The sequence below is a fragment of the Trichechus manatus genome, unplaced genomic scaffold (assembly GCF_000243295.1).
Source record: "Trichechus manatus latirostris isolate Lorelei unplaced genomic scaffold, TriManLat1.0 scaffold00162, whole genome shotgun sequence".
In the NCBI taxonomy this organism is placed as follows: domain Eukaryota; kingdom Metazoa; phylum Chordata; class Mammalia; order Sirenia; family Trichechidae; genus Trichechus; species Trichechus manatus.
The window spans coordinates 5,168,565-5,192,002 of record NW_004444098.1 but is presented as its reverse complement, the minus strand read 5'-3'; the positions used below and the strand labels follow the sequence as shown (position 1 = coordinate 5,192,002).

The 23,438-nt window shown below is 45.1% G+C and overlaps 1 protein-coding gene across 1 annotated transcript in view; it reads right to left on the bottom strand.

Annotated features, from left to right (window-relative positions):
- Nucleotides 1-5,794: 5,794 nt before the first annotated feature.
- Nucleotides 5,795-23,438, bottom strand: part of ARHGAP6 (Rho GTPase activating protein 6) — an 87,782-nt gene continuing 70,138 nt past the window's right edge. The window contains exons 10-12 of the mRNA XM_023740713.1: nucleotides 11,255-11,520; nucleotides 10,319-10,399; nucleotides 5,795-7,676 (exon numbers count right to left, since the gene is read on the bottom strand). Coding sequence (XP_023596481.1) covers nucleotides 6,979-7,676; nucleotides 10,319-10,399; nucleotides 11,255-11,520 — 1,045 coding nt within the window. The 3' untranslated portion in view covers nucleotides 5,795-6,978. The remainder of the gene's footprint in view (nucleotides 7,677-10,318; nucleotides 10,400-11,254; nucleotides 11,521-23,438) is intronic.

Below are 23,438 nucleotides of genomic sequence, written 5' to 3'. Positions count from 1 at the left end.
GACTGCTAAGGGATATTTTTAAGGAGGGTTTCTTTTTGGGAAGATGAAAATGTTCTTAAGATAGTGGAAAGGGTTACACAATCTGTGAATATACTCAAATACTCAAAGCCAAGGAATTGTACACTTTCAGTGGGTGAATTGTATGGTATGTGAATCACATCTCAATAAAGCTGTTAAAAAAATAAAAGAAAAAAATGTGCTGGCTGATCCCCACAGCTAGCAGACCTGCGCCTACAACTGAGTCCTCAGCTTCCTAAGAGCTAGTAGCTTAACAAAGTAATTAAGCAAAACAAAAGCCGATGCCGTATGAATGCATAAACCGAGTCTATAAAGACTAATGAATTGTTTAGAAGGACTTAAAAGAGAATTTCTAAAGAATACTGCCATGAAATTGTAAAAGGTTAGGAAAATACTGTAAAAATCCAAACTAATGCTTCACTCACGGTTCTGCAGTTGTTACTGAAGTTTGCTGAAGGACACAGGACCTGGAATCATAGACGGCTTCCGGAGTGCACGGATGTGGTTTACGTAAGAAGAATGAAGGGGCACTGCCCTTAGCTAATGAGCATGCATTTCTGTGTTTTAAGTTAAAACGTAGCAGCAAATCATTTCATGAATTGCTGTTTCATCTGACTTTTTGTAAACTACGATTTGACGTTATTCAGCCAGAGTATTGCATTCGAGCAGCATTTTGGATCCTGCTGCTTCCCTCCATCTCGCTCCCTCTTTTGGTTTCCCCAGCTCGGTAAGTCAGCATCACCTGAGGGGCTTGTTAAAACACTGATTGCCAGCCCCACCCCCAGAGTTCCTGATTCTCCAGGTATGGGGTGGGGGGGGGGCAGAGAACTTATGTAGGTGAGGCTGGTGCTACCAGGCAGGGATCACTTCCCTCTCACATCCTTTGAGCTCGGCTACTAACCAAAAGGTTGGCAGGTGGAGTCCACCCAGAGGCGTGTCGGAAGAAAGGCCTGGCGATCTACTTCCAAAAAATCAGCCACTGAAAACCCTATGGAGCACAGTTCTACTCTGACACACATGGGGTCACTGTGAGTCAGAACTGACAACTCCTTTAATAATACCTGTATTTTGTAGCATAGCAGGTGGTGCAGTGGTTAAAGCAATGAAAGGTCAGCGGTTCGAAACCACCAGTGGCTCCGAGGGAGAAAGATGTGGTAGTCTGCTTCTGTAGAGATTTACAGCCTTGGATACCCTATGGGGTCACTATGAGTCGGAATCAACTCGATGGCAACGGGTTTTGTTTGTGTTTGTTTTTTTTTTTAATGGTTCAAGCAAGGAGCCCTGGCGGCCCAATGGTCAAGCGCTTGGCTGCTAAGTGGTGTGAACCCACCAGCCACTCTTTGGAGAAAGACCTGTCAGTCTGCTCCTGTAAAGATTTCAGCCTAAGAAACCCTCTGGGGCAGTTCTACCCTGTCATATAGGGTCTCTATGAGTCGGAATTGACTCAAAGTACACAGTAACAACAACTACTCTGAGTCAGAGTTACAGGAACTTGTCTGAGGTCACTCAGTTAAGAAATGATAAGGCCAGGATCCAAACCTTGTTCTCTCTGACTCTGAAGCCCATACTTTGAAACTTCATTTTTTTCCCCCATCATTAAATATTTCTGTGCACTAACAAGGGAGCCTGGAGCCCTGGTGGTGTAGTGGTTAAGAGCTCGGCTGCTAACCTAAAAGGTTGGCAGTTCAAATCCACCAGCCGCTCCTTGGAAACCCTCTGGGGCCGTTCTACTCTGTCCTATAGGGTCGCTATGAGTCGGAATCAACTTGAAGGCAACGGGTTGAACAAGGGAGCCTAGAACTATACATGCTACCACATGTACTATTAAAGTTTTCATCTTAGGAAGGTGAAGCCACCTGTCCTCTTTGCCGCCTGCCACACAGAGCTGGGCCACACTTCTTTGCGGAGTCTTGCTGGTTAAGAGACAGTGTATTTATGTTGCCATCAGCATCGCCTCCAACTGTCTCCTCCCTTCTTCCAGAGCCTTTTTATTTGGAAAGGATACGCCTATCTCTAAACTTGACCGAGAAGTCGATGGACTGGTATTCTTTTCTTCACTGGATGGTCAGCTGGTGGGTCATGTTTATTTATAGTCAGCTGTTCAGCAAGATTTATCAAACACCAACTATGTGACAGGTCTCTGCCCAATTCTGAGGATACCAAAAAAAGGAGGACTCAGTCCCAGTCCTCAGGGCTGGCCCTCCAGGTAAAATAAAGCGGGAGCCGTAATGCCCTGGATGCTTGTGTACACAGTGCCAGAAGAATTGTCATTCGTTGTGTTTGTGGGAGGGGAAGATTCAAGTTAATTTTACAGAGGAAATCATGTTGAACTGAATAAGAAAAGCAGGGAACAGCATTCGAGGCCCTTGGAACAGAAGTGTGAACATGCATCATGTATGTGGGAATGGGGTTTTCCATACGGGGCCAGAGTACGGGGTGCCTTGTTGGAAGGCAGATTGAGACTGACTGTGGAGTGTTTCCACATTAACCCTGGTGGTGGAGTGGTTAGGAGCTACGGCCGCTAACCAAAAGGTCGGCAGTTCGAATCCACCACGCGCTCCTTGTAAAACCTATGGGGCAGTTCTACTCTATGAGTCTGAATTGACTCGATGGCAACGGGTTTTTTTTTTTTTTCATGCTGAGTGTGGACTTTGTCCCATAGGCCCTAGGGGGAGGAGGGCAGCGATGGTTTTTAAGCAGGGACGCACCTGTGACCACATGTGGATATTAGAAGTAGGGAGGGCAGCGGTGTTGGGGAGAGGTGGGAGGTCGGGACAAGCAGGAGCCCTGTACGCAAGAGTCAACAGCATTGGGACCCCAGGACTGTGAGGCACCCATGGGCCATTCAGTGAAAGTGACAAGCAGGCCATTGGAGACCAGGTAGGATGTCACAGCTAGAGATAAGGGTTGCCAGATTTAGCAAAGAGAAATACAGGACACCAGTTCAATTTGAATGTCAGATAAACAACAGATATTTTAGTACAGCGAAACCTGTGACAGCTGGAGCTCAAGGGACAGCCTTGTTTTTCCAGGTCTCACAAGCTTTCCGCCTTCGACAGGGTGCAGTCCTACCACTTTTCTCTCTCTCCTTTTGGTGGAAAATATTTGCGTTTTCCTTCTCTGACAGGTTTCCGCCTTACACAGGTTCTGGCTTTCACAGGTCTCACTGTACAAGTATCTCCCAGGCAATATCTGGGACAAAAAGTCATTTTTTAGTGTAAGTATGCCCCAGATATTGCCTGGGACATACTTATACTAAAAACTGATCCATTGTATATCAGACATTCAAATTGAACTGGGTGTCCTGTGGCTTATGTGACGCTCCTACTTGAGAGGTGCCAAGGTGGAGGTCGGGTAGTGGCATGGCTTGTGCCCAGCAGGGGTGACCAACTGCCCCAGTTTGCCCGGGACTGAGGGGTTTCCCATGCGAACTGGGATGAGTTGGTCACCCTAGGCTGAACAGCTGTTGGTTGAACTGAAGTTAGAGAATCTTCTGAGCCGTGTGCAGCCTCCTGGGGCCTTCACTTGGGAGCTGGTGCTGCAAGCCCTTTGGTGAATTGGAGTCCATACCCCAGACACCACTGTCTGCAGTTTGACATGGCCCTGGCTCCAGCCGTCGCCTTGACTGTGTGGAAGAATTCCACCCTTTATCGGGATTTTACTTCGGTGTGTGTTTTTTCTCTTGGAGAACATTTGCTGCTGATTTCGTTGTTTTCCATTCTGGCCGGCTGAGATGTTGTCCTGTTTTAAACGCTGTGTGACTCTTCTGCTTGGTCATCACAGGCCTGCACTTTGTTCTGACAGCTCCTTAGATGTGAGCCCAACCCCAGTGCTCTGCCAAGCAGATGTGGATGAAAATGTGCATAAGAAAAGAAGCAAGCTGGGCTTGGTGAAAGGTTTCCTCAATTTGCACAAACTCCATTGGCTCAAGAGTTCCCACACACCCCCCCATACGAACCCACAACAAACGAATGTTAAATAGGTATTTAGATGGATCAAGAAAAATTCAGTTTTGGCTATTTCTGCCATCACCATTCCAGCCCATTTCCAAAGATGCAGAAATAATCTTGAGTATTCATAGATGTTGTCCTCTTTTAAACTCTGTGTGACTCTTCTTTCTGTGCCACATGTAGCTTTCTCCTTGCTTTGTTGTCGGATCTCTTTGCTCCCAAGGAATGAGGGACTCTAACAGCCTGTTAGAGGTTCTGTCCCATTTGAGAGCATTTGCGTTTTATTTTTTCTTGTCATATATTAGCTTATTTACAAGGGACTAGAACTCACTTCAATTTCCACTCAGCCATTTGAGTCTCGTGTGTGTTTTAAAAACAGCTAATTTCAATATAACAAAGGCATCTAAGACATTAACAGAGCGTTTCCTCACTAAGCTAAGGCTACTACTGCCACTGGGTTTAAACCATACAAAAAGAAACGACAAATGAATGATTATATATATATATATATATGCATATATATATATATATCTCAATGGTGCAAACAATTAAAGCACCTGGCTGCTAATCCAAAGGCTGGAGGTTCAAGTCCACCCAGAGGCACCTCGAAAGAAAGGCCTGGCAATCTGTTTCCCAAAAATCAGCTATTGAAAACCCTAAGGAGCACAGTTCTCCTCTAACACATGTGGGGTCGCCGTGAATCAGAATCGACTTGATGGCAACTAGCACTATATGTGTGTGTATAAAATTACACATACAATTATGAATTTTGTCTGGTTGAGGTGATAGCCTGTTGTAAATTTATTTTTATTTGCACACACACAGAGCCAAATTCACTTATTTAAAAAATACTGTGAGCTCTCAATTTTCTGGACTGCCTAATTTCGATCTATTAACAGAGAGACATACCTTTCGCTACCTTTGGTGACACAGAAGTGGACCTCAGGGCCATTTGACCTGGCTTGTTTTCTAAAAGGACCGTTATGTATTACAATAAGCACATGGCAGGGAGGCGGGGGGGGGGGGTCTCATAGTCCAGGCCGTCCAGTCCAGGAAGGAGGGAGGAAAATGGCAGGCCATGGTCAATTTCAAACGCAAGCAAGCCCACGGTCAGCACCAGCAGCTGGCACAGACGGCAACTTGCGGCCCACAATCAAGTCGCATTTGCTCTGGATCTTGTTTACAGCTTCGGCTAAGGGAGGGCGGCCAGGAAGAACCAGAGGCCCGCAGGCAAATCCTCCTCGGCCCCACCTCATGGCAGAAGTGCTGAACCCCCATGTCGAAGCCTGAAGAGATTCTAACCATTCCCCCAACAAGAAACATGAGAAAGCACTTCTCGGTCTTATTATCATGGCCCCGAAGCAAATGACGCATCCAAGGCCGTCCGGCAGCTAGGAAACCGGAGCTCTGGTCCAGTAGCAAACCACTTTCTCATCCATATGGAAATCGCCTTCACTTGCAACAAGTAATTATTGTGAGTTTCTAAATGCTTCCGTATCACTGTGTTGATGCCTCCAAGGAATCTGATAATATTTTTTTACTGCCTCTGTAGTTGTATAATATTACCATTATTTATTACACATGGACTTGTAGATAGTAAATTATATGTCCAGAACGGGGTCTGAGTTCATTCACTAAATTGAATGCCAGGGAACAAAGCCTTTGCTTAAGTTTTTATTCATTATGGCACAAGATAAAACTTTAAGAAACACCACTGAAGACGGCATTGCCAACATGAAAATTAAGAATAGCATGTTTTATAAAAAAAAAAAAAAGAAAATCTTTTTTTATAATACACTTTCCCTTATGAAGTGAAAACGACTCATAAAATACTGAAGCAAATCGCCACCTGCTGGTCGTACAGTGGTTTTGCAGTTGAAAAACGTCCACGTGTATTACTGAAGTACGGTAGGAACATGTTACAATACGACGTAAGTTGACTGAAGAAAGCACTTCCTCAGCCTTTGGCACAATGTAAGTACAAAGCTGTAGCTTTTTTCCAATTATGATTTACTTTACAAAGCATTTCACATAATTTGGTTAACACTGATTATGGGGCAAAACGAAAAACCATGTTCTGCTCTAATTTGAATACCTATTTAGATTCTTAAACACCTTATAGTTGGATTCCAGTTTGTAGTTTTGAAAAATACATAAAATTATACATTATAAATATATATTATATATGGTCTACATAAAATTGAACTTGACCTAGAAGGGGAAGGACAACTTGTTAATTCTTCTTTGTTAGGCACGGCCTTTCTCTTGCTTGATTAACTGAATCCTTTCTAAACAGATTCCAAAAATATATTTCATAATGTATCAAATTTAATATACTCCTAAAACATACTCAATATGAAAAAGTACTTAGTGACTATATTTTTCGTATCTCACTACTATATAAAAATACGGCTTTCTCACATTCTGTTTTGTTTTGTTTTGTTTTCCTTTTTATACATGTGTTTCTTAGGCATTGAAGGGCTGTCCTGTTAAAAGGCTATGGCAAAAGAATAGTAACCTCCTTATGCACATTCTAGAACATTCTACAGAATCTCATTGCTTACTATATCTCATTGCTTAATATATAAGTGAAGTGATTAAAAAAATTGTTCCTTCTGTTTTTTCTCTGTGAATATATATGATTATCATACACAATCTGTTACAGAATATACAATAATCAAAACTGAAGACACATAAATACAATGAAGCAATACCAAAGCAAGAGTTTTATCTTACACAGAGCCAAGGTGGGTTGTTTTTAGACTGGTTACTGTCATCCGTTTTGGTTCTGGTTTTTTCCTAAGGCTGGCTATGCAACAGGACCGGATTGTAAATGGCGAGGGGAAGAGGGCTCTACATCTTTAAGTGAATGGAGCTTCTCTTGTGTTGCTTTTTAAATGTGTAAAAGAAGAAAAATAAGCAAGTGTCCGATTGTCCAACATCCACTTTTCCCCCCATTGACTGGAAGAAGGATGTTGGGGACAGTGAGGGCTCAAGCCTGGGCGTGGGTTCATACCAGCGTTTCAGGGAGGGCGTCGGGGTTGTCGGTTGATAAAAGCTCCCAGATTTGCCACCGCTCTCTCTGCCAGTCGAGCCAGCTGGGGTCACCCAATTTCTTACTGTTCTGATCGCTGGCTCGGGCAGAGTAGCCACTACTCAGTTTTTGCTGTGTGGCCTGATGCTCCTGCTCGGATGCTTGGCTTCCCTCTTCCAAGGCTGTTCCGGAGCCTTCCTCTGGCTGCTGACGCCTCCACAAGAGGGGCTCCGCAGGCTGTTGGGAGGATGCTAAGGCTTGCTTCCCGGGACCAGGATAAGGAGGGGGAGGCCTCTTGTCGGGCCTTCCACTCTCCCGTGGTCTCTGGTACAGAGGTTTGGCTCGGGTCTGCAGCCACACCACGTCCAGCTCGCTGTCGCTCAGGTCTTCGGCACTGCTCAGAGTCAAAGACTGCTCAGACCGGGATGTGGACTGCTCCGATCGCCGGCTGCTGCCCTGGGCGTGGGGCGTGCTGCAGACGCGAGATACAGGCGGGTGGGCCCGGCACTCCGCGATGGTGGCCGTGGTCTGAGTCCTCCGGATGACCTGCGTGCCACTGTCCAGCTCTGTGGGGCTACCCTGCCACCGAGACCAATTCGGGGACAGGTTCCCTTGAGAAAGGGAATACAGCCCGGGTCGGAGGGAGCTACTTTCAAAAATGTCTCCATGGGAACCTGGAAGCCAGAGAGAGAGACAGGAAATGGAATTAATGTCAAATCTTTATTGGGTTTTCCTGTTATATCCTTCCGCTGCCAACTTCTAAAACTGAGAAAGCACATACACTCTTAGCTGCCTCTGTCTAAAGGAAAAACAAAACAAAACCCAGTTGCGGTTGAGTCGACTCCAACTCATGGCGACCCCACGTGTGTCAGAGTAGAACTGTACTGCATGAGGTTTTCAATGGCTGATTTTTCAGAAGTGGATTGCCAGGCCTTTCTTCTGAGGTGCCTCTGGGTAGACTCAAAGTCCAATGTTTCATTTAGCAGACGAGCACATTAACCGACTGGACCACCTAAAGAAAAAAAAAACTTCCTAGTAAAAGAAATGACGAATACTTTTTCCATTATTGGCACAATTTGTGTAGCGGCTCCATGACTCTATCAGGTTAGCTGTCAAACTGGATAAAATAATTCTCGTCACTAATACACGTTTCATGACAGTCCCCCTCTATATGCCTGCGAAAACAATTCTGATGCCAGAAGGTGAAGGACTCATTCCCTTCTCATTCAACGCAATGTGCAATCCATGGGAGATACAAATTCTAATGATTCCATGAGCCTATCATGTCAATGGAGCCCTGGTGGCCCAGTGGTTAAGAGCTCAGGCTGCTAACCAAAGGGTCAGCAGTTCGAATTCACTAGCCGCTGCTCGGAAACCCTATGGGGGTAGCTCTACTCTGTCCTATAGGGTTGCTATGAGTCAGAATTGACTCGACAGCAATGAGTTGATTTTTTTTTTGGGGGGTGGGTATCATGTCAGTAGGAGCCCTGGTTGCACAGTAGTTAAAGTGCTTGACTGCTAACCAAAAGGTCAGTGGTTCAAACCCACCAGCCACTGCTCGGGAGAAAGATACGGCAGTCTGCTTCCATAAAGATTTCGGCCTTGGAAACGCTATGGGGCAGTTCTACTCTGTCCTACAGGGTCACTATCAGTCGGAATCGACTCGATGGTTTTGGTCATCATGTCAATACGAGTTGTAAGAATAAATGAATTGAGTGAGAAATACCCCATTCAATGCCAGAAGTTAATGAGTGTAACAGTCACTGGGTACATTCAATCACCACCATTGTGGGAAAGACGGGCTCATTGTTTACTATATCCTTATCGTTTCAGTTTGGAACAAATTTCCCAGTCTCCCTTGCAGTTAGAAGGCCATGTGAATGAGGTCTGGCTAACAAATGTGGAGAGATGTGATGTGAGCCACTTTTAGGCTTGGTCTAGTAAGTGTGTTCACATTCCTCCTTGCTCTCTTCCTTCTCTCAATATGGAGAAACCACGGAAGACATCAAGGGCCTCAAGGATGATGGAGCCACTGGCTAGGTGGAACCTGGGCCCCTGAATGACTCCGTGGAACAGGGCACAAATTGCCCTCACCCACTCCCACTTCTCACCCCACACGGTCTACACTGGACCGTGATGCGAGAGAGAGATCAACTTGTAATAAGTCAAGCCTACCATCCACGGCCTACAGAATACAAGCTAGTGCATTCTCTATGAAAGGTGTTATGGATTGAATTACGTCCCCCCAAAAGAAATGTGGAAGTCCTAACCCCTGTATCTGTAAATATGGCCTTGTTTGGAAATAAGGGTTTGCTCGTTATGTAAATGAGGCCATACGGGAGTAGGGTGCGTCCCAAACCTAATCCCTTCTGAGCGGTTTCTTATAAAAAGAACAGAATAGACAGAAAGACACACACACCAGGGGAAGAGACCACATGAGGAACCACCTACAAGACAAGAAAAGCCAAGGAGCACCTGGGGGTATGGACAAAGAGGGACCCTCCCCTAGAGCTGATACCCTGATTCGGTCGTCTAGCCTCCGAAACTGTGAGATGATAAATTTCTGTTCGTTAAAGCCACTCACTTGTGGTATTTTTGTTACAGCAGCGCTAGCTAACTAAGACAGAAGGCGATGTGACTACACCTCTGACTTCTTGAAAAGGTTCATGATCTTTGACCCACTTTCCTATTCTGAGTTTATCACCTTTGACTTACTTTCCAAAATTTAGGGAATCCGTTAGTAATTGGAAGTACAAAGACATTGACCTACAAAGGTTCCCGAGAGCGTAAGTTATCACAACAGAAACAAAAGAGTGAAACAACTTCATTGTCAAGGCATTGGATTGTAAACTAGAATCTGCGCTGCTGAAGTACTACATGGCCATTAAAAATTATAATAGAAAAGAAGTTAACACAAACTAAAGCTGCATAGACAGACTGATTCTAAGTATGTTTACAAATCAGGGCCTTGGCTCTAGGGCAGGGGCCTTCCTTCTCGGTAGCCCTGGGCATTCCTTGGCATTCCTTGGCTTGCAGATGGCTCCTCAGATGGTCTCTTCCCCTTGTGTGTGTGTGTGTGTGTGTGTGTGTGTCTGTGTCTATTCTGCTCTTTTTATAAGGAAACGGAATGAAGACAGGCAAAGATTGACAGTACTAGGCTGGAAAGCCTAAGGGTATTGTAATATCCCACCCCACCCCCAATTTTTAGCATTTTCCAAATATTATTTGGCCAACGTGTATTATGCTGCTAACACAGCAAACATTAAACGAACATTAAAAAGCCTATGCAAACCATCTTTAAAAAATGATACTTCACCTGTCATTCCTGGGTCTTTGGATCCACTTTTCAATGTTGAATGCCAAGTTCCCCAGATATTGAAAGGTTCCTCCGACATATCTAGGAAAAAGTGGAACACAAAACTAAAGTTCAAGGACAAAAATCAATAAACAAACGTTTGTAGAACATCACCTCTGTGTAAAGCAGTGTATCTGAGATTGTGTCGGATAAAAACAACACTATACGATTCAGCTCCGCCTTTCAGGAGCTTTATTTCACTTGGGACTTACAAAAAGGCTCTGTGCATATCATGGCTGTGCGAGGCAGAATAATGGCCCCCAAAGATGTCCACGTCCTAATCCCTGCAACAGCCTTCTAGGCTCTAACCACAGAGGAACAACGGATACAGTTTCTATACCGCCCTCAGGAATACTCTGCTTGTAGTGTCAACAGATTCATTGCTGCGTACAGGCATTCATTCGTAAATCCCCTTTGCCTGTCCACGATATTTAAAGAGTAATGCCCTGTAGGAGCCTTTCCCACTATCTCATCAAACTCTCACTACAATCCCTGGGTGGTGCAAATAGTTAAAACGCTCGCCGCTAACAGCGTTTTTCAGAAGTAGATTGCCAGGTCTTTCTTCTGAGGCACCTCTGGGTAGACACTAACTGCTAACCTTCTGGTTAGCAGCCAAGTGAGTTAACCATTTGCACCACCCATGGACTCCTGTGCTTGGTCAGCTTCCTAGATATCTGAGAATAAATGCACGGACTGCAAGGGTCCCCCAAGACAGCCACTGGGTTCACCATACCTTCTTCTCTCTGGAGCAGGCGTTCAGTAGATACTCAATAAATACGCGCTGAATTACAGCGAAATAAAAAGTAAGTGAGGAAGAGAAGGCTCAAGGCACCCCATGCCATCCCACATACAATAAGAGGTGAATCCCTGGATTTGCCCAGCGTCGGCTCCAGTTACCTTTCCCAAGTCTCGGTCCTGGAGAACTTTCTCTTGACTTCGATGGCAAGTGGCCCACCAACGTGTACTGCTCCGGCACTTTGTAGAGCTTCTCCGAGCCCCCCGGCGCCGCGTCCTCTTGCATAGCCAGCAGGGAGCGCTCGGACAGCACTGGGGAGTTGTTGTCATAAGGGGAGATGTCTCCGCTGGAGGCCTTGTTGGAGTCTGTGGATGAGTGCCTCTCTCCCATGGCAAAGGAAACTTCCGACTGCAGCATGTCAGGGCTTCTGGTGCAAGGAGACAATGGCAGGAGCATGAGTAACCATTAGTGACCAGGTTCAAACAATGCAACCATTACACAAACAACAGGAGAACGCATGGACACAGGAGCTGAAACCAAAAGATCTTTTGAGCACTATTCCAAGACTTCTACATGAAGAAGGTGAAAGCGTTTCCACATAATGGCCAGAAGATGGCAGTAAAACTTCACAGATGTTATGGGAAACAGCAGCAGGGGAAGGGAGGGCTGAGACGGGAGAGGATGAAACAGAGATGGAACCCTGCAGTATTCAACACGTGTCGCTGAAATAGTGGACGGATTAGTTCCTGGGTCCATTTCAAAATTAATGTCTGATGGTGCTCAAAGCAAGGAAAAGCTGGGAGCGAAATCTTTTACATTCTTCTATATTCTAAATTTAAAATAATTCACATAAAACTACAATAGAAACTTTACTTGAGGTCCATTATGGCTTTTTAGACAACTCCCCCCCACCCCCCAAAATACTTAATGTAATAAATCCATCCTTTGAGTGACGATGGTGCTACTGTGGGAATAATTACTTCAATATATAAAATACTGACCCAAAAGACCAATATATGCCCATCACTAGAGGCCACTGAAGGAGCCCTGGTGGCGAAATGGTTAAGTGCTTGGCTGCTAGCGGAAAGCTTGGCAGTTCAAACCCACCCAGCAGTGCCAAGGAAGAAGGGCCTGGTGATCTGCTTCCCTAAAAATTACAGCCAAGAAAACTCTATGGGGCCATTCTACTCCGTCACATGGGGTCGCTATGAGTCAAAATCGACTCGATGGCAGAGGCCATTGTATTTAAATTCATCTAAAATGATTCTACAAAGCACCGGTGCTTTTACAAGTGGATATGATAAGACACACTAACTGGCATATCAGTTACGTTTTATACGCATGTGAGTTGTCACAGCAACAGAAATCACAGTGAAAATGTAAGTGGGATAGGGAAACAAGAGCGTCAGGAACATGGAAAGAGCGCGTGAAGTCTTACCTTGAAACATCTTTCTGTTCTACTTTCCTCAAAAACAGTGGCCCTGACAACATCTTAAAGGGAAACGATCACAGGTTGATTAAAACATCCAGAACCTGCTTCTGCCTCTCCCCTTAGTTGATTGCCCTTTTCTGGTCTTTTCTTTCTTTTGGTTTGATTTTTCAAGACAAATCTTTTGTGTTCTTGACGAAGGCAAAGCCACGCCTGAGCAAGCCTGGCCTTAGCCAAATGGTTTGGTGCACTCACCACAGGGGGATCCATCTTCACCTGGGTTTCCGGCAGGGGTTCGGGCCCAGGGAAAACTATCAGAGCGTCTGTGATAGGCCTTACCTGTCACTGAGGCAGCGGGGCTCGGGGACTTTCTCCTGAGGACATTTCCTGCCCACACGGAGTGAGTAAGCCCTCTCCTTGCCTCATCTCTGAACTGATGTCAGATAATCTTATGGGAAAAAGCCAGGGGACAACCGTGAGAATTATTTTCCAGAACTTTAGGCCTCTGCTGAATTTGAAGGGGGGAACAAAAAACCACTTCTGCAGGAAAGTGGGGGAAAAGTCTTTAACCACCACAGCTAATTAAAAGAGACACAGCCTCATTAATTCTAGCTGTGAGACAACAACAAATCTCGTCTATCATCATGAGGTAAGGTGCTGGCTGAAGACACTTTACTACGAACCTGAGAAAATCGAACGGGTTGAACTGCTAGCTACTGTGGAGCTCAGCTCACAACAGGGCTTCTAGTTTCTGACCAGGACTAGGAATTATATTAGTAGATTAAAGTCATTTGTTTTCCCTGGTAAATTGACATGTTTCCGGTAATTAACAAAAAAGTCTACGTCTGCTCAGCAAGAAGAAGTCGTTGGTTTTACATTAATAACAGTGGGTATGTAAAGCCTTATTTTGTGGGATGTTTGCAAGAGAGTCAACTCATTAACCAAAACAAAGCAACCATCAAGGCTACGAATGTTTCTTGCCCCCTCGGATTGGAGTAAAGTTCTTGGAAGGTCAGTTTTAGCTCAAAGGGGGCCCAATAGCTCTGTTCCAGGTCTTGCTTCTCTGTCTTACAAAACATACGGAATAGAGCACTTTACAGAAACTGTCAGAAGTCGAGGATTCAGCCAGGAGTTACGTGCATAAAGAGGGCTACCCCGGTGAAGGAAATTTCTTGTAAATCTCAGTCCTGGGGATATTTGGATTACTACTGAGCAAGTAGATTATTTTTAACCTATGGAACCATGAATCATGAGATAAATAATGCATCTCTCTTTGCAATGACTGCCAAAAGGCTCCGAGTCATTGGAGCTCAACTCCAGTTGGTATACTGGAGCTGGCGGGACACCTACGTGTGTTGTACCTTCCGACTTCATCTTATCGCTCTTTCTGTTATTTTCTTTTCCCCAGCCTCTCAACTTACTTACTATAATTGTTCGACTTTGCATATTTTTGCAAGCTTCTTCAAAAAAGTGTTTTTGACTGATGGGCTGTACAGACAGGGAGATCACACCTACATTAATGGGGGGGGGAGTTGGAAAGGCAGCATGCTTCATGAGAGCATTTACTCTCATTAAAACAACACAACACAACACAATTGTAACAATAACAAAAATAACTGAAGCTGCGCACAGCTTCTGGTTTCTCCTCCATTTTCCCCCTCCATCTTTGTATCCATGATTGGGCGTATGAGAAGTGAGAGATGGGCTGCTGGGAAGCCACCTCACCTTTCCTCTGTTCTATAGGTTGACTATGGAAAATCTTAGTGGTTCTCAAAGCGGGCCCTGGAGTGGCAGTATCTGCATCACCTGGGAACTTCTTAGGGATGTAAATTCTTGGGCCCCACCCTAGAACTACTGACAAGACCAGCTATATAATTTGCAGGGCCCAGAGCAAAATGAATATGAAGTGCCCCTTGTTCGAAAATTCCCAAGAATTTCAAGACGGCGGCAGCAGAGCATAAAACCAAGCACGGGGTTCTTCTGAGAGTAGGGGCCCTGTGCCACTGTGCAGGTCATTGTAACAAGCCCTCCAGGTGATTGTGATGGACAGGGAAGTTGGAGAACCATTGACAACCCAACTACCCCTCCCCTCTCAATCTGTAGCTGTGATAATGTGCTATGGGTCTGCTAAGCTACAAATGAAGAAGGATACCATGGATGGTGGCTAAAGCTGCAGGGCTGGCAGTGAGGTGAATGTGGTGGTCTATAGGAGGAGAGAGGCCCTGGGCTCTCAGGTGCTGGGGCCATAGCTGGGCAAAGAAGGAGGGTGTGCCCATCCCAGCCGGCACCTGGTCTTCCTCTCTCTGCAGTGGGCATGATCCAGATAACTGAAAGCTTGTGGATCAGAACATGTTAAGGTGAGAGGGGGGCAGGAGAGGCCAACTCACCTTTCTCTGCTCTTCTGGTTCATTCTCCTAAGTCAAACCACTAAAGTGAACTAAAGGGCTCCAATCAGAGGAGAACTGGGGGAAGGTGGCTGCAGCTGACCCTGGTGGTAGAGGTGTCTCTCGGTGGGCACAGCCCATACTTTGGGGGCAGCTGGGGTCACAGCCAGGAACATAAATAAGGCAGAGGGGGGTATCTACTGAGAGCTGATCCTCTCTCAGCCACCCAGCATGTCTTGGTCATGGAAGGTGATACAGTTTGAGTACACATGGCAAGCAGCTTTGTGAACTCCACTTACGTGTAACAATCCCTTGGCCTGTGAGAACAGTAAAAGTTAACATTTATACAGAGTTCATTATGTGCCAGGCAGAAATTTCCAGAGTTCTACATACAGAACTATTGGGGCTTTTCAGAGCACATTTGTCTCCCAGTGGGGACTAGATGCCCAGACATTGTGAACACCTTCGTTACATATCTACGTTTCATTTGTCTGCCTATTTTCCACCTCTGAGTCTTTCTACTCTGTCCCAAAGTTTCTGGGATAGTCCTAATTTCATGGAAATGATTGTTTCCAATAAGGGAAATTTGGTAAATGTATAAAGAAATTAGATAATATCTATAATGCTCTGAAAGATTTGTCATATTAAAAAAAATCATAAATCAGAAAATAAGTCCTCATGATTTAGAATAAACCCAGGCAGAGCGCAGTGGAAATGTGGGAGGTAAAGACACAGGAGAGAAAATTTCCCTGAGTCTGCAAGCTGGAGGGGAAAAAAAAGAGAGAAAAAATAGGAGACTCTTCCCTCTAGGCTGCAACTGCCAGGCTCAGGGTCCCCTGAGGGTGGTTACAATCCACTACTATAAGTCCACTTTGGGATCCCCCCTAAATGGGCATTACCATCATACAGACCAGCTCCAAATTAGTGCGCTCTCCAATTTCTGGACATCAGTGAGAAAATGAGCCCAGGAAGTAGGTTATTAGTGATTTTCCACAGGGCGCTCAGTGTCAAATCTAGAAAAAGGGGTGCCCCTTCGGATATCTCTGAAAAACGAGCCACATGGCCACCAACATCTTCTCTAAGACCTGCCCAACTGCAAGAAGACAGCTTTGAGCTCAGAGCCCCAAGTAAACACATCAAAACATTCATGTATTTCATTATAGAAAATATTTACTTCAATCAGTGATTCTCTAGGTGAGGAAGAGTCTAGAAACACACAGTGGTCTCTCTTTCTTCTAAGTCTCAGGGCTTAATGGATCGAGGTTGGGAGTGTTGGGTGGATGGGTTGCCCATTGACATGGGTTTGCCTCCATGCACGGTGGGTTTCCTCATGAGATCTGAAAGCCCCAGGCCCACCCACACCACGCGTGGGTGGTTTCAGCTAACCAAACAGGCCTGGGATGAGCATGGAGACTGAGTCACGTTCTCACCCTTAGCGTGGTCCCTCCAGGTCAGGGTGTAAACGCGCTGGCCGGGTGCTGTGGGCAGGCCTGCCCTGCAGCCGGAAGCACAGAACTTGTTCTGTGGATAAATGGAAAACTCCAGTTCAATCGCTGAGCTGCCCCAGCGAGCAATACCCGTGGAGATGTCAAACATGTGCTGGCTGCATCCTTGGCACAATTGTTCAACTAATAAACCTCAGTCTGTTGGAACTCAAAGCACGTAGCCGTCTCGGATGCTATGAATTCTACTGGGAAAGGAATCTGTCACCAGAGCAGCTCTGGATTTAGGGAGGATTTTCGTGTTAACCATGCTCTGTTCCGCAAAGCATCCCTTATGCCAAATCCTAGGGGCCAAGGTACCCCACCTCAAAGAGAAGCTGACATGGATCGAAACTTGCCACCCACCCATGCCAGCACCCTTGACATCAGAACTTGCACCGGGTTCTGGTGCAAATTTTCCCTTTGGCTTTATCCCTTATTAATTTGCTCCAGTCCCTAGAGAAGGACATCATGCTTGGTAGAGTAGAGGGTCAGCGAAAAGAAGGAAGACCCTCAACGAGATGGACTGACGCAGTGGCCACAACAACAGGCTCAAACTTAGCAAAGACTGTGAGTATGGTGCAGGACCGGGCAGTGTTTCGTCGCTCTGTTGTACATAGGGTCGCTATGAGTCGGAACTGACTCGACAGCACCTAACAAAAACAACAATTTGCTCCTAATAGCCTCGCTGTATGGAGACATTTATGATAGGCGAAGATCAAACAATGAAGATTTTATTCATTTAATTTACAGCGTGCCTGTTAAAACACCTTCAAATTAACACTTTGCAAAGGTATAAAGAAGCTGTGAATCACAGGAAAGGTGTCAGAAGAAAGGGGGTGATGTGCTACATTGCTCCTTCCCTTTGGAATGGACTTTCCATAGAAGGTACATTCACACTCGTTGGAATACTTCGTTATGGAACTCCCTATTCCACATCAAGTTTTTCCCTAAAACTGTCTGGCTGAAAAGGCTTTTTTGTTGGGGAGGTGTATTTATGTGTGCACGCGCGCGCGTGTGTGTGCAATGCTCTGTCCCTTCCAGGGAACTGGAACAGAATGACCGGCTACTGCAACTCAGCAGAATTCATCGCTGATGATGTCAGATTTCTTAGCTCTGAAAACGTCTTGAAAACCTTTCTGATTTTACAAATCCTAGTAAAACGCAAACAAAAACTACAGTCCATCCCATAACACTCCAGGAGAATGGTTTTGTGGAAGAAGGCATTTTTTTCATGATGATCTTTGAAAGATTAAAATAAATCATCGGCCTGATATGGAGTTGATAATTTCAATGGGATACCTTTCAATTCCGAGAAAGTCTAACAGTCCTCCAGAGTGAAGAAGGTAGATTTCTTATTCAACAGGCTGAACATCCAGCTAAACAAAACAATTATTTTCCAGTGCTGGAATTTTATTCTCCCAAACACGGTCTTTGTCTGTGGTCCTGATTGGCTAGTAACTGTTTTTTTGCCACACACACCGCCCCCCCACCCCACCTTTTTAAAAACTTTCAGTGAAAACTTTATGTAGGCCATTAAAGGGAATGACCACAATGCCATTCAAAAATATACCCCTATGTGTCTGGTTCATCTATACAGGCCTTCTTCCCAAATGTGGTTCGGTTGGTCTTGTTCTGATCTTGCTGTCAGAGTATGGCAGGGAAGATGTTGTGTAATTAATGTTACATTCCCGGGGAAACTGACAGGTCTGAGCGAAGAAGTGCCAAACCTCCCTACACATTTTCTCAAACCCATATTTAAATGACATGACCCACTGCTGGAACTAGTTACCGTGCCACAGATGATCTGAGCTCTACCTAGCTCTGTGTTTACGTAGGAATTTTGTGTTAAACATGTTCAATTTTGGAAAGCATTCCTTACGCAGAATCCTAGGGACCCAAGGATCCTGAGGGAAAAGGATAACTGCACCACTGTATACCTGCTTTTATGTCTTTTTTAATGGTTAATTTTCTCCCCCAGAACATTAAAGCAGTTGAAAAGTAAAAAAGTTGGTGCATTATTTTAAAGTTAAATATTTATGCCAAAATAAACTTTTATTATAATGTGATTTCAGCTTAACCGAACCAGCTGTCTTTGAGACTCTGACTCATAAAGACCCCATGGCTGATTTTTTGGAAGTAGATTGCTAGGCCTTTCTTCCAAGGCACCTCTGGGTGGACTCGAACCTCCAACCTTTCAGTTATTAGTCGAGTGCATTAACCATTTGCACCACCCAGGGACTCCTAATTCAGCTTAATTAATTTAAACTTATTTGAGATTGTCACTTGGTCAAGGGAAATTGTGAAACATGGCAATTCTCTCTGTTGAGAACGAGATAAGCAAAGAAGCAGATTTTGAAAATATTATTGATGTGTTCTGCTTCCGCTTAAGCCCCATTTTACCTTTTGCTTCAGGCTCCAATATGGGTTGGCATGGTACTACCCGTAAAACAACCCATCGCCGTTGAGTGGATTCTGACTCATAACGACCCTACAGGACAGAGCAGAGCTGCCCCAGAGGGTTTCCAAGGCTGGAATCTTTACGGAAGCACACTGCTACATCTTCCTCCTGTGGAGTGGCTGGTGGGTTCGAACTGCTGACCTTTCAGTTAGCCGCCGAACGCTTAACCACTGCACCACCAGGGCTCCTTCTGGCATGATATTAGTCTTCTAAATTTTTTTTTTTTGATATTTTGTTCCTCATGGAATTTTTGCATTAATTTTGATTATTTAAAATACTAAATCCCAACATCATTTATTTGAATGACTGAGTTTTTTGATGCCCCCTTACATTTTGAGCCTGCTGTGGGTGCCTCACTTGCCTCACCCTACCCCTGCCCTGTTCTGATACCTTTGTTCTGTTGCAAACTGCTGCATCCCATATGCCCATCCTCTTTGATTAACCTTCGATGCTCATCCCCTATTTCCATGCATCCATATGTCAAAGAGGGAACAGAGAATCCATTTTAAGTGTCTTTGAAGAAAAGAGCATATAATTCTAATAAATATACCAGATAAGCAATTGAAAACTCTGGAAGTTTTGCATCCTTGGTAACAAAAATCTCTTTGAATCTCCCTTTGGCATACCATTTTGGGTGAAGCCAAAAATGTAAGTAGCAATAACTCTTCCTTTCACTCCCCCAATTCCCACTGTTGCATAAAGAAGGAAAAAACGCAAACCAAAACATTACGTTCCCGAGTATCACAAAATGTTTGATCTTTCAAAACAGAAATTATAATAAACATTTTCTTGTTCTTGGTTTTACACTCCTTTGAAAACTTGTTTCTTTGTCCCTCCAAATAAAATCCTGTGCAGTTTACACTTGGCGTCACAGGAATCTACTCCATCATTTCAGTATGTGAACGGTCGGCGAAGGACAGAATCTTCAGGAAAAAAAATCAATCTCAATCTTTTAGCTGATTTTTCACTCAGTAAAGGCTGCAAAACAAGAGCCCTGTCCATTCTCACTGTGACACGTCTCATCCAGGCCCTTTACCTCATTACCTGCAAGCATGCAATCACCTCTAGGTCCTCCCGAAATCTACCTGGCCTGTTGTGAACAGGTCATCTTCCCACATCCGTGCCTTTGCTCCTTCGCTCCTCTGTTCCAGAACCAGCACCATCTCCCTGATGCCGATGAGATCATGCATGTATAGGTGGCTTTGCTTTTAGACGTAACGCCACAGTTCAAAGTGGATGGGCCCTTTCTTGCACCATATTGCCTTCGTAGATTGCTATCTCATGGAAACCAAGGTAGAATCGAGTAATACCCAAGTCTTTGGTCCGTGGTTGTAAATGAATACATGGTGAAATCTGAAGTAACCGGATAATGCTCGTTAACACCTGATACAATTCTAAGAGTACAACTCTATCAGGTTGGCACCACCTTTTTTTACCTCGTTTATAGATGACGAAACTAAGACAGCAGAAGGTTAATGAATTTCCCCAAGACTACACAGCTAACAGCAGCGGAACCGGAATTCAAACTCAGGTGATCTGGCTCCAGATCCGAAGCTCGTAACCAGTATGTTACACTATACAAGGCTATCACTGGGAAAACTGTGTTATTTATGGATAATTGACATGTCAATACAGCTGTCTGGCAGTTTGGGGGACTATAATCTATCATCGCTGTAAGCTATTGTCACTGCTCCTTGACTGAAGCATTACCTCTTAGCCAGCCCTGGTGGCACAAGAGTTAAGCGCTCGGCTGCCCACCGAAAGGTCGGCAGTCTAAACCCACCAACCGCTCCACAGGAGAAAGATGTGGCAGTCTGCTTCCGTAAAGATTACAGCCTTGGAAACTCTATGGGGCAGTTCTACTCTGTCCTATAGGGTCGCTAAGAGTTGGAATAGCCTTGATGGCAATGGGTTTGGTTTGGTTTGGCCTTCTGTCTGGCCAGCCTCCATCTTATGCCCCAGCCAGCCAACATATTTACTGTTACGGCCAGGCCCTGGTTCAGGCTCCCCAGTCATCCTCCTCAGTCTTCAAAGTTCACTGCAAATCCTTCCTATTTTGGAAGCCATCCCTGAGACTATAGGTCACACCTCTTTCCCTTCTCCAAACTCCACATGGATTTACAGTCTGTAACAGTGGTTCCCTTCTTTTCTCAGCACCAAGGCCCCTTCTGAATGTCAAAAGTCTCCTCAAGTCCCCATGTAACAGTAAACATGTAACCCATGTGGTGCTTCTAAGCCGTGGACCTCAGCCCATGCAGCTCATTCCAATCACATAAGGAGCTTTGATCAAACCCAATGCTCAGCCCGCCTCCTAGACCAAATGAATTGGCATCTCTGGGGCTGGTGCTCAGGCACAGTATTTCGTCAAGCTCCCCAGGTGATTCCAGTGGGCAGGCAAGTCTGAGGACCACTGGTCCGGCACATCCTGTTTTACACTCTGCAACATCCTTCATAACATGCTCCCTACTGTTTTGACCCTTGGAGGCCTCCGTCAACAAGTCTGCAAGCTCTTAAAGGCAAGAATAAGCCTTGGTATTTTAAGCCCTTGATGCTCAGTGTGGATCATGGAGCAGCAGCAGCAGCACCTGGGCGCTTGTTCAAAATACAGATTCTCAGGCCCCTCAGACCTACTAATTCAGCAACAGCATTTTAACAGGATCCCCTGGAGATTATGTTATAAATGCAGCTTAATGAGGGATTCACAAATAGAAATGTTGCCACGTCTGTTTTCTTGCACAAGAGAGAGAAACGACTGAGCTCTTGAAAGTTCTGGTGATACATGATCAGCTTTAAAGAAAAGCCATTTGTTAGCTAAAAGTAGAATTTACGCCTTGATGAGGGTTAGAAGCCTAGGAACTACGTAACTGAGCCCAACTCCGATATGAAAAGTCAGACCCTGCGACGCCAGCCCATTGTATGTGATCTGAAGGCGGTTTCACTCCCTTGCGGCACTTGGGGTCTGAATACAGGCAGATCATCTTACCTGAACCCAGATTTGGCCTGATGACGATGGGTGAAGAGGTGGGCTTTAAAAGATGCATTTGAAAGGCTGACCCAATGAAAAGTTCTTCTCTGCTTAGCAGTAAGAAATGGCGTGAAGCTGAATTTAGCAGTACTGGCGCCTGCTGACCGAAAGAAAGGTCGGCAATTGAACCCACCCAGAGGCTTTATGGGAAAAAGACCCGGCGATCTGCTCCCATAAAGATTACAGCCTAGGAAACTCTATGGGGCATGGGGCAGTTCCACTCGGTAACACATGGGGTCGCTATGAGTTGAAATCGACGTCACCCAACAACATTCAGAGGCACATCTAAGGTATGGCAGGTATGGTACGTGCTCTGGACGCCAGTTGAAGGGGGAGGGCGCACGTGCACCACCAAGCAGTCCTTCCTCAAGCATGGTAGCGGGGTGCGCGCCACACTTGCCCCTGGGCGCAATTCCAAGGGGGTGCCAGACAAGGCACAGAATGGCATTCCGAGGCACCACAAATATGAAAGGCACCTAACTGAGGCAGCCGGACAAGAGGAGGGAAGGAGTCTCTGCTGATACGTTGCTGCTATCCATGTTTATTCATCTTGAAATTGGGGAGGGGGGTGCAACATAGAAATTGCCCCTGGGCGCTCCTTAGCCTCGCTAAGGCTCTGAGGGGCGCAATTTCAGTGCTTGCCATAGGCACTAGTTTACGTAGACACGCCTCTGACAACATTAACATACCGATCCGGGAAAGAATGGGGACTTCACAACATAGAATTTCTCTTCACCATATTTCTCTAAACAGTCTTGCAATTTTTAATATTTAAAATAGCTTAAATGGAAATTAATTCATTAAATTCGACATCAATACATAGAAACAACTTACCATATGTCACTGCTTCTAAGGCACCATTGAATATAACACACACCATTATTTTATATCCGACCAAGAAAGAAAAATGCGATGAATTAAATTAGGACAAGTCACTGACTGTAAGATTCATCCCAAATTCAGAGAACACAAAATCTGAGGAAAATACGTCTTAGAATTGTTGAAATTCAGTAGATTAGATATACAATACAAATGACTTTCATGAGAGGATAACAACATTCTTGTCACAAATTCAAGGTCCAGTGTCATTGTAGTGACCTGGCTCCTGCTAATGATGTGATATTATCTCTTTAATTGACTTTGCCAAATGCTCAGCACCCATATTCACTCTGCCTTGGTGTGTGTGTGTTGGTATTAACCATGAAATCAGACTATTACAAAAATTCAGAGCTTCTCCTTTGAGGGCAAAAATGGTGCCCAACCATTGCCTGCAGAATGTCATCCATTTTCTTCATCACAAACATGGCACATGTGGAGACCACTGTGCATTTTTACCAAAAGGATACTAGCTACAGAGAACGGGAGAGTCAAGAGGGTGCCCACCTCTAATTTCGAATGGGCCAGTAGACCTCGGCTAAGGCCTGTCTTGTGGTTCAGCAATGCGCCACTCCTGCTGGTGGGGCTACACCCCTAAGACACATCCAGGTGCTGCCTTAGGAGCCTCCAAGCACAGCTATCAGGATTTCAGAAGTAGAATCACTAATGCACTTCATAGTCCCCGGAAC